Source organism: Eleginops maclovinus, chromosome 13, assembly GCF_036324505.1.
Source record: "Eleginops maclovinus isolate JMC-PN-2008 ecotype Puerto Natales chromosome 13, JC_Emac_rtc_rv5, whole genome shotgun sequence".
NCBI classification, from domain to species: Eukaryota; Metazoa; Chordata; class Actinopteri; order Perciformes; family Eleginopidae; genus Eleginops; species Eleginops maclovinus.
Genome location: NC_086361.1, coordinates 2,013,524 through 2,025,985, shown reverse-complemented (window position 1 = coordinate 2,025,985; position 12,462 = coordinate 2,013,524). Strand labels below are relative to the sequence as shown.

Sequence of the window (12,462 nt, the reverse complement as noted above, 5' to 3'; positions counted from 1 at the left end):
CTGGCAGCGAACAGGTTAACTGTGTGACATGCAGAATGCCTGCCTCAACATGCACACACTTATTGCGCAAAGCGTCCAACTTTGACTAAAGCTTTCCAGATGTGGAATGAGAGTCTGCTGAGAGTGATCTGCTCCTTATAACATCTAAACACACCACTTCATACACTCCTGTACTCTCAGTGTGTCCACAGCACCAAACACACACACACACACACACACACACACACACACACACACACACACACACACACACACACACACACACACACACACACACACACACACACACACGTAGAGTGGAGGTTGCCAACATATCATGTAGGCTATGCTCCCTTTTCTTCTTCTTCCTGGCTTTCTCTCATGCAGAGGGAGGATCCAGGAAGGCTGCCAGTTAGTGACTGTCAGTAACCACACGCGCGCGCGCGCACTCACTCTCGCGCACACACACACGAACACACTCACAGACAGACAGGCAGACAGACAGAGGGGAGAATCGCGCAGTGAAACTACCAGTCGACATGTCTCAGGTAAGAAACCGAACTTTGATTAGTAAAAGTAATTCTCGACACGGGTTAAGAATGGTTACTTATTTAACTTTACATCAAGTTGCGTTAGTTGTTGAGTTTGGTCGTTGGGTAATAAAACAATGCGCAGATGGATTGTAAAAGTGAGCGGAACCATTATAGAATAGTTTGCTGCTGAGGCCCAGGACCGAGCAGAGCCTCCCCCGGACAGAGAGCACTTTTTATCCACCTTGTGAGCGTCGCTGCTCGGCTTTAAGGAGCCTGGAGCTCCGGCCCCTCCCTGCGAACAGTAACGTTACTGTAGCAAACTGCTACACAACCACCGTGATACTGTATCATACACAGCTGTGATATATGGATGCAAATCATATGCAGTCTATGGTGTAGCTGATCACCTGTAGGCCCTGAATGCAGCATGGCTTCCTCTTTATTATACGACCTTTGTCATTCTGCTACACGATCTTACTTCATAAACTATGATTAATGATCTATCATGTATATGGCACATTGTCTGTCCCACATGAAACTGCTTCCTCAAAGGCTAAACACCGTTGGCATTGTACATCTTAAAGTAAAACTATTTAAAACAAAGTTTCCAAACTGTTTCTGTAGAGTTAGATCTAACAGTTGTAGGGATAGGGTGTGGTAATGGGCAGTCTCACAAAAAAACAAGGGAGTCTGTCTTTAATTATTCCCAGTGAGACTTCATCCTCAATGCTTACACACTTTGAAATGTTTAATAAAAGTCAAAACCAAAGTGGCAATTTTTTTGCAAATAACTATAATGTGGCAGCTTGTGATTCATAGGCTCATTTGAACCTTGTGAAACTGGGGCTGGATGTGAGGACAGTGTCTGCTGAGGTGCAGTGGGCCTGCAGCAGCTTGTGCTAGCACCGTCACAAAGGGTGTGGTTTGAAAAGCTGTTTGCCCACACGCACTGAATAACTGTAGCAAGACAACCGTCCTTAATGCTGATTTAAGCCACATTCACACCAACACTCAATCAAAGGACTGCATATTGCTGCACTCTCACACTATCAGCTCATATTTGGTTTTAGAGCACAATTAAAGTTTATTCTCAGAGTTGTTTCATAGCAAAGGCTTTAAGTAAATAATTCAGAATCTTTACTTGAGTAAAAGTACTAATATCACAAAAAATACTCCATTTCAAGTAAAACTACTACATCAAAAATGATACTTAAGTAAGTATGATGAAAATAAGTATTAGAGTAAAAGTACTCATTGCAATAAAAACAAAAACAAAATACTGAAATGTAATTTAAAGCAAAATCAGCAAATCTTCCTATTTAAGAAGCTGGAACTGTGAAATGTTTTTTAACTAAAAGGTACCTTAAATGTGTACCTGAGTACAGTAATTGAGTAAATATACCTAGTTACTTAGCTCTAGACCAAACACAGAGCTGAAAGACTCAACAGAGGGACACAAATAACGAGTCTTGTCGCTCTGGGTTTGTCGCACGTCGACACAAGCATCTGTTTTCTGACAAATCATTGTAATGACTCCATGTGGTGTTCTCTCCAATGGGCCAGGAAATCAAGGAATACTACTTGGAAACACTACTGGAAACACTGGAATATTCTCGAGTTGTCTTACTAAACCTTTGGTAGATTTTTTTCCTCTCGGTTAAACACAAGTAGAAACGTAGAAGGAGCTCACTGCATTTACTCATGTGGATCAAACGGTTTTGGGCGGATCTCATTCGTGGCCTTATGCAAACCGATCGGGGACCTGCCTAACAGCTCTGACACTCTCTAAGAGCTTCCGGCTGTCAGACCATCTCTGGCCCTTTGTAAACTCCCAGGAGGAACGCTATCTTCCAGGAGCTCCAATCCAACAGCAACTTCTGTTAGAAGCTATAGTGTAGTGTATTCAGTATTCATGAGAGAGTAGATTAAAAGTATTCTGTTACGTCATGCATTCAAATTTCACTTCAAGTTAAAGTAGCATGTGGTGGTGAGGTTGCAGGTTGTTCATCCCTCCTTTTTCAAGTGTAGAGAACTACGGGAGCCCCCAGGTATATAAAGAGTGACTATATTCATCCCTTAAATATTGCAGCTGGTTAAAGTGGATCCTTTGCTTCTACAGCTGGGTAGCTTGTGAAGTTCCCCAAGGGATCAATTTATAATCAATTATTTGATGATGATAATAATAATAATAATAATAATAATAATAATAATAATAATAATAATAATAATAATAATAATAATCCATTTTATTTATAGAGAGCTTTTCTAAAAATAAAATCATAAAACACAACATTAATTACAGAGTTTTGATTTGTGATTTCAACATGGTGAGATCAGGGCAATCATGGATGTGTTTGGGGAGTGGGTTCCAGAGAGAGGAGGCACGGATTCTCTTTAGGTCTTGCTTGGATTCAATTAATCAAATGCTGTAACAAAAATAAAATTCAGAAAATCTTGCTCTCAGCAGAAAGGCTCTCTGGGGACCGTCACTCAGCTTTCACTTGTAATGATTTTCTTTTCCCTTCTGTCCTCTCCCAGTTTTCAGACCTGGAGAAGGCCATCAACACACTGGTCACACAGTTCCATTCCGCTTCGGCTGACAACGCTCCAACCCTGAAAACCGATGAATTTAAAAATATGTTGTCCTCCCAGATGCCTAACATGGTAAATGTAAAACTGCTCTATGTGTATGTTCTCTGTGTGCTCAGTCACACATTATAGATATATGTTATATTCTGTCCGGTACGGCTTGGTAAAGTTCAGGATTACAAAGCTGGAACACTGTCTCTGTTGGCAGAGTGAGTCTGTCTCCTAACTGGAAGTGTTTGTCAGTATATTTGAAGGTTAGCTACGTTAGCTAGCTAGCTCACAGCAGATCTGCAGTAGCATCAGAAGGAGTCATGTGATCACAGTTTTAAAATAAGACCAGAAAACATTTCAGGTAAGTTTCCAACAACAGAGACAGTTCGGCTTTATGATCCTGAATGTCACCAAGCGCTCCGGCCCCAGCTGTATGTCCCCTGGTTTCCGTTGTGTTTGGAGCTTCTGCAGCATTTGGTTTCTGCAGCTTTTAGTAAACGCTGCTCATGTTTCCTCAAGTTGTTGAAGATGTTTCCTCATTTGCATGTTTTTAGGCACATTTTTGTTTTTTTATTTGCATCGTTTTAATATGTTTTTAAAATATATTTATCTTTGAATCAACATATTTAAATGTAAGATTTTCTGGAAAAAACAATAATATTCCCATTATATATAAATAGATATGGTATTGCAGAATTACATTTTTGGTCATTTAGGAAAGCCTGTTGATCATCATAAAAGAAGATGTTTTTAGTGTGTTAAGTGTGGTTTGGGTGGGTGTGGTTAGAACTCTAGCTCTACAGTAGTTAGTTTCTTGCCACATCCTTCTTCTCATGGTCAGCTCCTTCTAAAATGTTAATGAAAGATGGTTTGGTTTTACACTGAACACACTAAATGTTTTTGCCTTTTTCGCTTAGGTCAAAGGGATTGGCACAGAGCAGGGATTGGGTCAAATCCTGAGGACAATGGGTGTAGGTGACGGCGAGGGCATCTCTTTCAAGCATTTCTGGAATTTAATCCAGTCAGTAGCCACCAGCCAGCACGGCCTCCTCGCCGGCCAGCCGGGCTCCAATTGCAGCTGCATCGTCCTGTGAGGAGCACCGTCAGCTCCCAGCTCCACCCTGGAGTTTACCTTACAGAGTTACAGTATGCACATCACTCTCCTAATCAGGTGGCAGACAGAATAAAGTCTAGTCTGCACACATCATGCTGTTCCTAACATATCTGACTTAATCACTTAAGTTTTCAAATGCTATGGTCTCATATTCCAGAGGGAATTCTGCCCAGCATCATTTGCACCAGTTCAAATTCAAAGTCTAGTTTTATTTTTTCATCATTTGTACACGTTGCTGTGTCTGAAACAAAAATGTTAACCATATTATTTTTTTTAAATGGTATCTTTATGCTTTTGATTACCAAATAGTAGCCTTTTTTGGTGACTATGTACTTTTATTTCACTGCACAGGTTGAGTTGAACTGGCCAGGACATGGGTTTTATGAAAGTATTATGAAAGTAACTGGTGCAAAAGGAGCTGGGCATTATCACAGTTTTAGTCATTAACGTGTCACTTCCTGTCATTTGATACCCGTTTCCCATGTATAAAGTGATTAATGTGGCTATATGGTTTACTACACACAATGGAAAGATGAACAGGCCTCTGTTAAGCACATTTTCTTATAGCTTGACACTTGAAAATGGTTTCCATCATTCCTTCCAAAAGGCTCTTATCTTCATCTCACTAGTTAACTTCATAAATGCAGGCATTCAGTTTTTATACAGTTAGTGTAGTCAACTTTACGCGTCAAAACTGCTGACTCGAGTCTCATCTGAAGGCACATTGTTTTATTTTCAGAATCTTTGAAACACTTACGAGTTTTCCTGTTTTGTGCAAAACTTACTCGAGATCAATGTACGCAGTTAATTCAAGTGTTAACCTTGTCTTTAAAACTTAACATCTCAAATAGACGTCTTACTTTGTCGGGAACACAAAGTGTATTCTAGGTTACTTCTGAATGTTTGATTTTGCAGCCCTCTGGTGTGTGCTTTTTAGTCCTTTTATACATTTTGTACCAGTAATGCCATCTTGCATTTTCCATGTATTTATATTTGGTTATTCTCTGTATTCTAAACCTGTGTGACAGCATAAGACAAATTATGTAATAAACATACAAATAAATCACTCATACTGCCATTAGTCACAGTTTACTCATTTATTGATTTAAAAAGCACCGTATCACACAGATTCAGTAGTTTATGGGACATTCCAGAATTGGAGGATATCAACACTTAAACAAAATTAAAATAAACCATCACAAAAACGGATTTGGCCAGCTCAGGCATTAATGCTACATATTTTATTAGATGTTTTATTTTCAGCAGCACTCAATGGTGGGTTAGAAATCAAAAGAAATGTGTGTTTATATTGTCTTTTAATCTCTTGATTTGACTATTATTTAAACACCTTTGTGTTCATTTTGAGATCATTGTTAATTGTTGCAACCTTAACATGCTTAGGCTATGTGTAGCAAAAAAGAAAAAGGCAATTGATACTCTGGGACAATACAGTTATACATTTCAAACATGTAGATGATGCTAGATTATATATAAACATTACAATTTACTTAAGATGATACATTTTACTGCAGGAAATGCAGCACTGTAACTTGAATTACTTGAATTAATGTAACAGGGTTGCAAATCATTGCTAATGTTAGCTTTTAGCTCAGGAATGAATGCTAGCTGCAGAATCTAAAGAGAGGAGACTTTGAAATGAATCGCATTTATTCTGATAGTATGAGTAACAGGGTTGGTTAGAGACTGAAAAGATAATAGAAAAATGCTTTTGAGGAGGAGATATTTAATTAGTTGAGGTTTAGTTTTTCTACATCTTTATTTACAGGTATAGCTAACACAACAAGTGCATGTTTTGACATTTTGGTCATGGATCATTTAAAACGTTACGGAAAATGTCCTTCAATTCTTGAATGACCCTTTTGTGAAAATGTGAAATATCTGATGTAAGTGGAAATGCTTTAATGTAGCACATTAGGAGCGTGCCCGCTATTCTAGCAACAATCTACAAGAGGCTGTGCCAGAAAACTAATCAGGAAAACTTTATAGCATTTTCATATCAGAACAAAAGCTGCAACGATGAGGGTAGTGCTTACTGTGTTTCTGTTAACCGGTATTTAGCAGACTTTGACCTGAATAATCTGTAGAAGTCTGGCAAAAAAAACCCACATAAAATACTATGATTGATGTTTGAGTTAGTAATAGAGTTTGTGTCAATGACTTTGTTACAATTTTATTTTATTTGTGTAATTACTTTGGCCCAAGATACAGAACATTAAAATAAGTTTGTGGTTATACACACATTATGTATGCAGCCAAACGTTTTATTGTTTTATTGTTTTTTTTAACTTAGTTTCAATTTATTAAATCACATTAGTGAAAAAAAAATCCCTGTTAACTTTGAACCAGGTCACAGCACAGTAACTTAGTATTGCAGTATCATAGATTTTTTTATTTTGGAGTGGGGTAACAGGGGGGTTGAAGCTCTGTGTTACAGGCTCTACATGCACCTGTTGTTCAGCAACCAGGGCACTGTTTTCCTGCAGAGACAGAACACCTATCTCCATAAAGGCAGATGGAGGGTGAGTTAACATCAGGAAGTTACTGTTATGTAGATACGATACTGAAATTGGTTTTGTGAATTTGTTTTAATATATCAAACTGTCCGTATTTTAAGAATAATAACTGTTTATCGTCTCTTGAGCATATTTACATTGTTTAGTTACAACAGCGTATGCATTACCAAAAAGGTTGGAAAGCGGCTCGGATGCGCCCTTGTTGACATGTGGACATATACTAATTTACTGCTTACTTTCCTGTCTGTTCTGGCTGGACTATTAATGTACATGCATTAATAATGTCTTCCTTTATATAGTTTCTTTTATCAATTGTTTTCAAGCTCAATCATAAATAAAGATAATATTTGATGGAATATTTTCCATTTGACTGGTAAACTGAAATCTTACCGGTCATTTTGACCAGCATATTTTTCCAACAAAACACTGGCACTTCCTAGTCAGGTGGCACTCTCTCTATAGAAACGCCACGGCAAGGTCAGCACAGAACCGTTTTACCGCATATCATGCAAATGCAGCTTTATGCACACGAATGCAAGAGCCTACTATGCTACAAAAACACAAAGAGATGAACTACTGTTATCACACATTACTCCAGGATTACGGATTGAACTCCTCATTGAATGAGGGAGCACATCCCATCTTGAGTTTCTTCCCCTCAGGTGTACCTCGGAAGAATTCCAGATAGGACGAAAACACGTACTTATTCATGACTTTGACCTTCCCAAAGATTTCCAGCTCAGTTTGTTCGTCATGGTCCACAGCATTCATCATCTGATTGGATTTGATGTACAGAGCGTTTTCCTTTGAAACCACTTCATCCAGCCAGATCTGCCTGTTGACCGGAGCAATCTCGAAGTTCTCTAAAGTGCAGCCGTAGAACCCTCTGCGCAGTTGTTCGGGCCAGGGTTGGTCAGTCTCCATAGGGTGGTCCGCTCCAACAAATGCTGTGCACAGGGGGCTGTCAGTCCCTCGGGAGCGGCCTACTTCACAACCTATGACACTCATGAGGAAAAGCGAAAAGGTTCTGAAGTTACACACCGATGCGGAAAACACTGCAGTCATGAAGTAGCGCCCCCACCTCTCACAGTTGTAGTTACACTGCTGGAACTGGAAGGTCTGGCGACAGAACTCGGTGAATTTGGACGCTTTGAGACCCTGCCCCAGCTCCTGCAGCGAGGCCTCCCCCTGCTGATCGTTGAAACTCTGACGGAAGTATTCAACTTCAGCTTGGTTCTTGGTGCTCATGAACTTACCCGCCAGTCTTACTTTTAGGTTTTTCCCGTGTACTTTGTAAATGCATTCATTAAGAACGTAGTAAAGGTCGGATGCAACTTCCTCTTTAGCGTTGTACCGTATCTCAGCAAGGAGGTCCTGAATGTTGGTGATGTGCTTGAAGTCAATGTTGTGTTCTTCTGGCTCTGTAAGCCAAACTGCTGTAAGGAGTCTTGTTTCTGGGACATAATCAGGAGCACGCCTTCTTTCACTCTCCTCAAAGAATAAGCTCCAAGTCAGCCCCTCCAGACAGTCGATATAGGGGTACTTTTTGCGCAGCTCCATCGGAACAAACATTTGGGGGTGGCTTGGCCACTCCAATGTCTGGATATACAAAACCTTTCCTTTATAATCAGAAAACACTGGCCCTGCACAGCCAAGTTCTACTTCGGTGAGCAGGTCACCTTTTTGGTCCAGTTCAGCCAGGACTCTTGCGGTCTGGTCATGAGACCTCCAGACCTCATCAGTCCTCGTCATGATCTCTCCATCAGACCTTACAGACAGGAAGGAGTTGAATAGGTACAGCTTTGTTTCCACACCTACAGAGCGCAGCGCTTGTAGCAGTTGCACCATGAAGTGCCGGTTATTCCCCAGGCAGCAGCTGATGAACCTGATGGAGCCAAGAGGACCGAATAAGGTCGACACAAATCTAGCAAGTTCCTCCGGGCCATGACCAGCTAGCTGGACTGTTCCATTAGCACTAATGCTGCCGTGACCAACCAGTATGACATCATGGTTTCTAGAAGAAAAGAAATGGCCTCGTCTGAGAATATGTAGCGCTCCCTTCTGGTATCTCAGCAAAGTTGAAAGAGTGAGATGCCTCTCAAAGAGGTAAGTGGCTGCCTCTGTCACTGCAGGGTCTTCTTCCATGATAATTATAGTCTGATGACTGCTTTCAGTATCAACCCCTTCCCAACGGGCCATTTGTTGTTGTGGAAACATCATGTCTGTCTGGAATGTGTCGTTTTGGTTGAATATAAAATGGTCTGCCTGAGACAAAAAAACTGGGTTGTCCTCAATGTGAGAAGAAGCACTGAGTAAACCAGGTCCCCTCTGACTACTGGAACACAGTACTCCAGGATCAGGCTGCAGCGAGTCAAAGGATGGTGGAATCCTCTGAACGTATGCTCTGAAAATAGATAAGTTATGGGCTAGTAAAGAGCCAGACAAATACAAAATAAAAAAGTTTGCATTTTGTGATGCTGATTTTGGGGTGGCATACAAAAGAGGTCATCAAGATAGAACAAATCTGTATTCTTTTTTTGTATTAGTATTAATTATTCACAGTATGTTCTTTGTGCAGATGTTTTCCCTCAGAGATAATGTAAATAGTCATGTCAAGTTGATCACATAAAAGCAGAAGCTTCATTTATCATGTGCAGTCTCACCTGCTCTCTAGAGTCCTGCTCCATGGAGTCCTCCGAACACTCCCACCTGTAAAGAGAAAACGGCTCATAGATAAAGTGACTAATAGAATAATCATTATCTCTGATTCACTGTATTCCACTGATGCATTGTAGGTCAAACTAAACCTGTGTTTTACTTCTACTGCTCACTGAATATTAAGTATTAACTCTTTGATTCATTTGGATTCAATAAAACGCCACAAATGTAAGGCCTAAAGCTTATTTTTAAAAGTGTAATGACCTTACCAGCATGCATTGTTGCTGCCAAACACAGCTGAACAATTAAAACAGAAAATCCACAGGATTCCAGCATGGTTCCTCGGCAGAGCTGCTGAAGTACAGGTCGGTGTGAAGTCAGCAGGCACAGCGCTGCGGCTCCTATCTGCTCACATTTGGTTAGATAGGAATGACAATGACATTCATGACTTCACAGTTTATCAGTTAAACATTAGCAGAGTGCAGGCTGTGAACCCTTCAGGACTTCACTGTGTGGAGCTAACAGACATATGTTCACATATCAAAGTGTTTTCAGTAAAGGTGTGTCAATGATAAATAGATTCAGCTCCAACTTGAGGAACAGCACAAACTGAGTTAAGGATTTATTAGGTGCATTGTACAATCTAAAGCTTTAAAGGTTCAAAGGCCTTACTTGTCAAATGCATGGTAGCTATAGCGTAGTTGTTGGGAATGAAAGTCTTAAGTCCCAGGCTCCTTCAGCAATGCAACATACAAAATACAGATAACACATCAAATAATGCAATGAACCTTAAGTTGCAGGAAAAATGAAAATATATAGGATACAATATTAAATAACATAGAGTATGAAATATAAAAATGTTTTAATTGAATTTATACAGTATGTGATATAGAAAATGTAACATCCGCCCCATAAAGAGGACTTAATTAAATGATTAAATGGAACATGTTTTGGGATTTTCTGTTCTTATAAAAATATAAAACTTTGTGCAATCATTCCTCAATGAAGTTGTCAGGATGCTAACACTGTGTTATCACCTTCACACACTTCCTGTAAAGAAAGGAGTCACGTGTTTGAAGTATTTGAAGTAACTGCAGTGATGACAAAACAGTACTTCTAATCGAATTTAGTCCAAGAAAGTAAAGATGTAATTTCAGTTATTTGCTTGAACAGTATTTGTAGCCGTCATGTTCTCCATATATGGAGAACATGACGAAAATATGTCTCCATATGGAGAAAGTTCCAAAAGGCGTATACGCCTTTTGGAACTTTTGTATGAATTAAGTGAGAAAAAAAAAAGCTTTTAAACATCTTGAAATGTATGGAAAACGGCACATGACATAATTATAAATGCATGAATAAATAAATGCATAAATAAATGTATGAATAAATAAAGAAATAAATACAGGAATCAATAAATAAAAGAATAAATAGATACAGAAATATATTAATTTGCAAGCTCTGAGGCGACTTTCCTGCACACGAATCAGCTAGGTTAGCCAGGCAGAAGTAGTAGACAACAATCCTGTAACCAATCCTGCTACAGACTTAGGTTAGGACCGCCTACCTCATTAGCATACAGACACAGACATAATTAAATAAATGTAAGTGAACATTAATGTAGAAATACAATAAATATATATAATGATGTTTGTTCTGTTTTATTCTTTTATTTATACATTCATACATTTTGTCCATATTCATTTATGCATTTATTTATTCATGTATTTATTTCAACAATTATTTATTCTTTCATTTATTTATGCCTTTATTTTTTCCGGGTTGTTTAATCATTTTTTCCTGTAATTAGTCATACATCTATCTATGCATTTATTTACTCTTGTATTTATTTATTTATGTATTTATTTCCACAATAATGTTTTTTTTCATTTATTCATTCCTGTATTTGTTTCCACATTTATTTATTTCCACTGATAGTTATTATTTAATCTATTTATAACTCTATTTTTTTCTGTAGTTATTCATGAATTGCTGTATTTATTCATACATTTATTTATTTACAGTATATGTCATGGTCTGTCCTCCTTAGAAAAGAAGAAAAGTGTAGGGTTAATGACTTTCGAAGCCTTCACACTCATCACAGGGAGGCACGCACAGTCATGTCTTCATGTATCGTGCATCTCCAGAAAGCAACCACAACAGCTGTGCTGAAAATGAACCAGATCCCGTGTGGCAATTAGCGTGTGGTAATTTCATTAGACAGTGAAGATGTACTATAACAATGTATGGATTAGCTCAATGAACACACACACACATAGACACACACACACACACACACACACACACACACACACACACACACACACACACACACACACACACACACGCACACACACACACACACACTTGTCAATGGTGTTGGTCAGCCACCGTGGAGCACGATGTTGGCTCCAAAGTGTTGAAATGAGCATTGATATGCTCCTCTGAGTGAAAACTCATCTGTTTCCACTGTACCTTCGCATTTTTTGTGCCAGCTAAATGAGGTGTATTGTCTCACAAAAACATAATTAAAAATGTTACAAATTTCAGTTATTTACTTTGAAAAGTATTTGTGGCCGTCATGTTCTCAGTTGTAATGAGTTAATATGTTCTCCATACGCCTGTTTGAACTTTTGTATTTAACTAAGTGAGAAAATAAAAACTCTTTAAACATCTTGAAATGTATGGAGGACGGCACATGACATAAGCATAATAATAAATGCATAAATAAAAGTATGAATACAGAAATAAATACAGGAATAAATAATTTAAAAAATAATTCAAAAAATAAATAAATAGATGTGGAAATAAATACAGGAATAAATAAATGTGGAGATAAATGCAGGAATCAATAAATAAAAGAATAAATAAATGTGGAAGCTCTATGAGGTGACTGTCATGCACACAAATCAGTGAGGTTAGCCAGGCAGAAAATGAAAAAAAACATTAAACGTATCTACATGGCACCCGAATGAAATTTCAATGCCAGTGCATTAGAACTTTAAGATAAGATAAGATGGAACGTTATTGATCCCCGTAGAGAAATTCACGCGTCATTACAGCA

The 12,462-nt window shown here is 38.6% G+C and overlaps 1 protein-coding gene across 1 annotated transcript; it reads left to right on the top strand.

The window, feature by feature from the left end:
• The first annotated feature begins 273 nt into the window (after positions 1-273).
• s100v2 (S100 calcium binding protein V2) lies at positions 274-5,287 on the top strand. The gene is made up of 3 exons (XM_063898834.1): positions 274-527; positions 3,051-3,176; positions 4,010-5,287. The coding sequence occupies exons 1-3, from the start codon at positions 519-521 to the stop codon at positions 4,184-4,186; spliced, it is 312 nt and encodes a 103-aa protein (XP_063754904.1). The 5' UTR covers positions 274-518; the 3' UTR covers positions 4,187-5,287.
• The last annotated feature ends 7,175 nt before the right edge of the window (positions 5,288-12,462 follow it).

Coding starts and splice junctions, on each gene's coding strand:
- s100v2 (XM_063898834.1), top strand. Junction 3,177..4,009: donor CCTCCCAGATGCCTAACATG/GTAAATGTAAAA, acceptor TTTTTCGCTTAG/GTCAAAGGGATTGGCACAGA.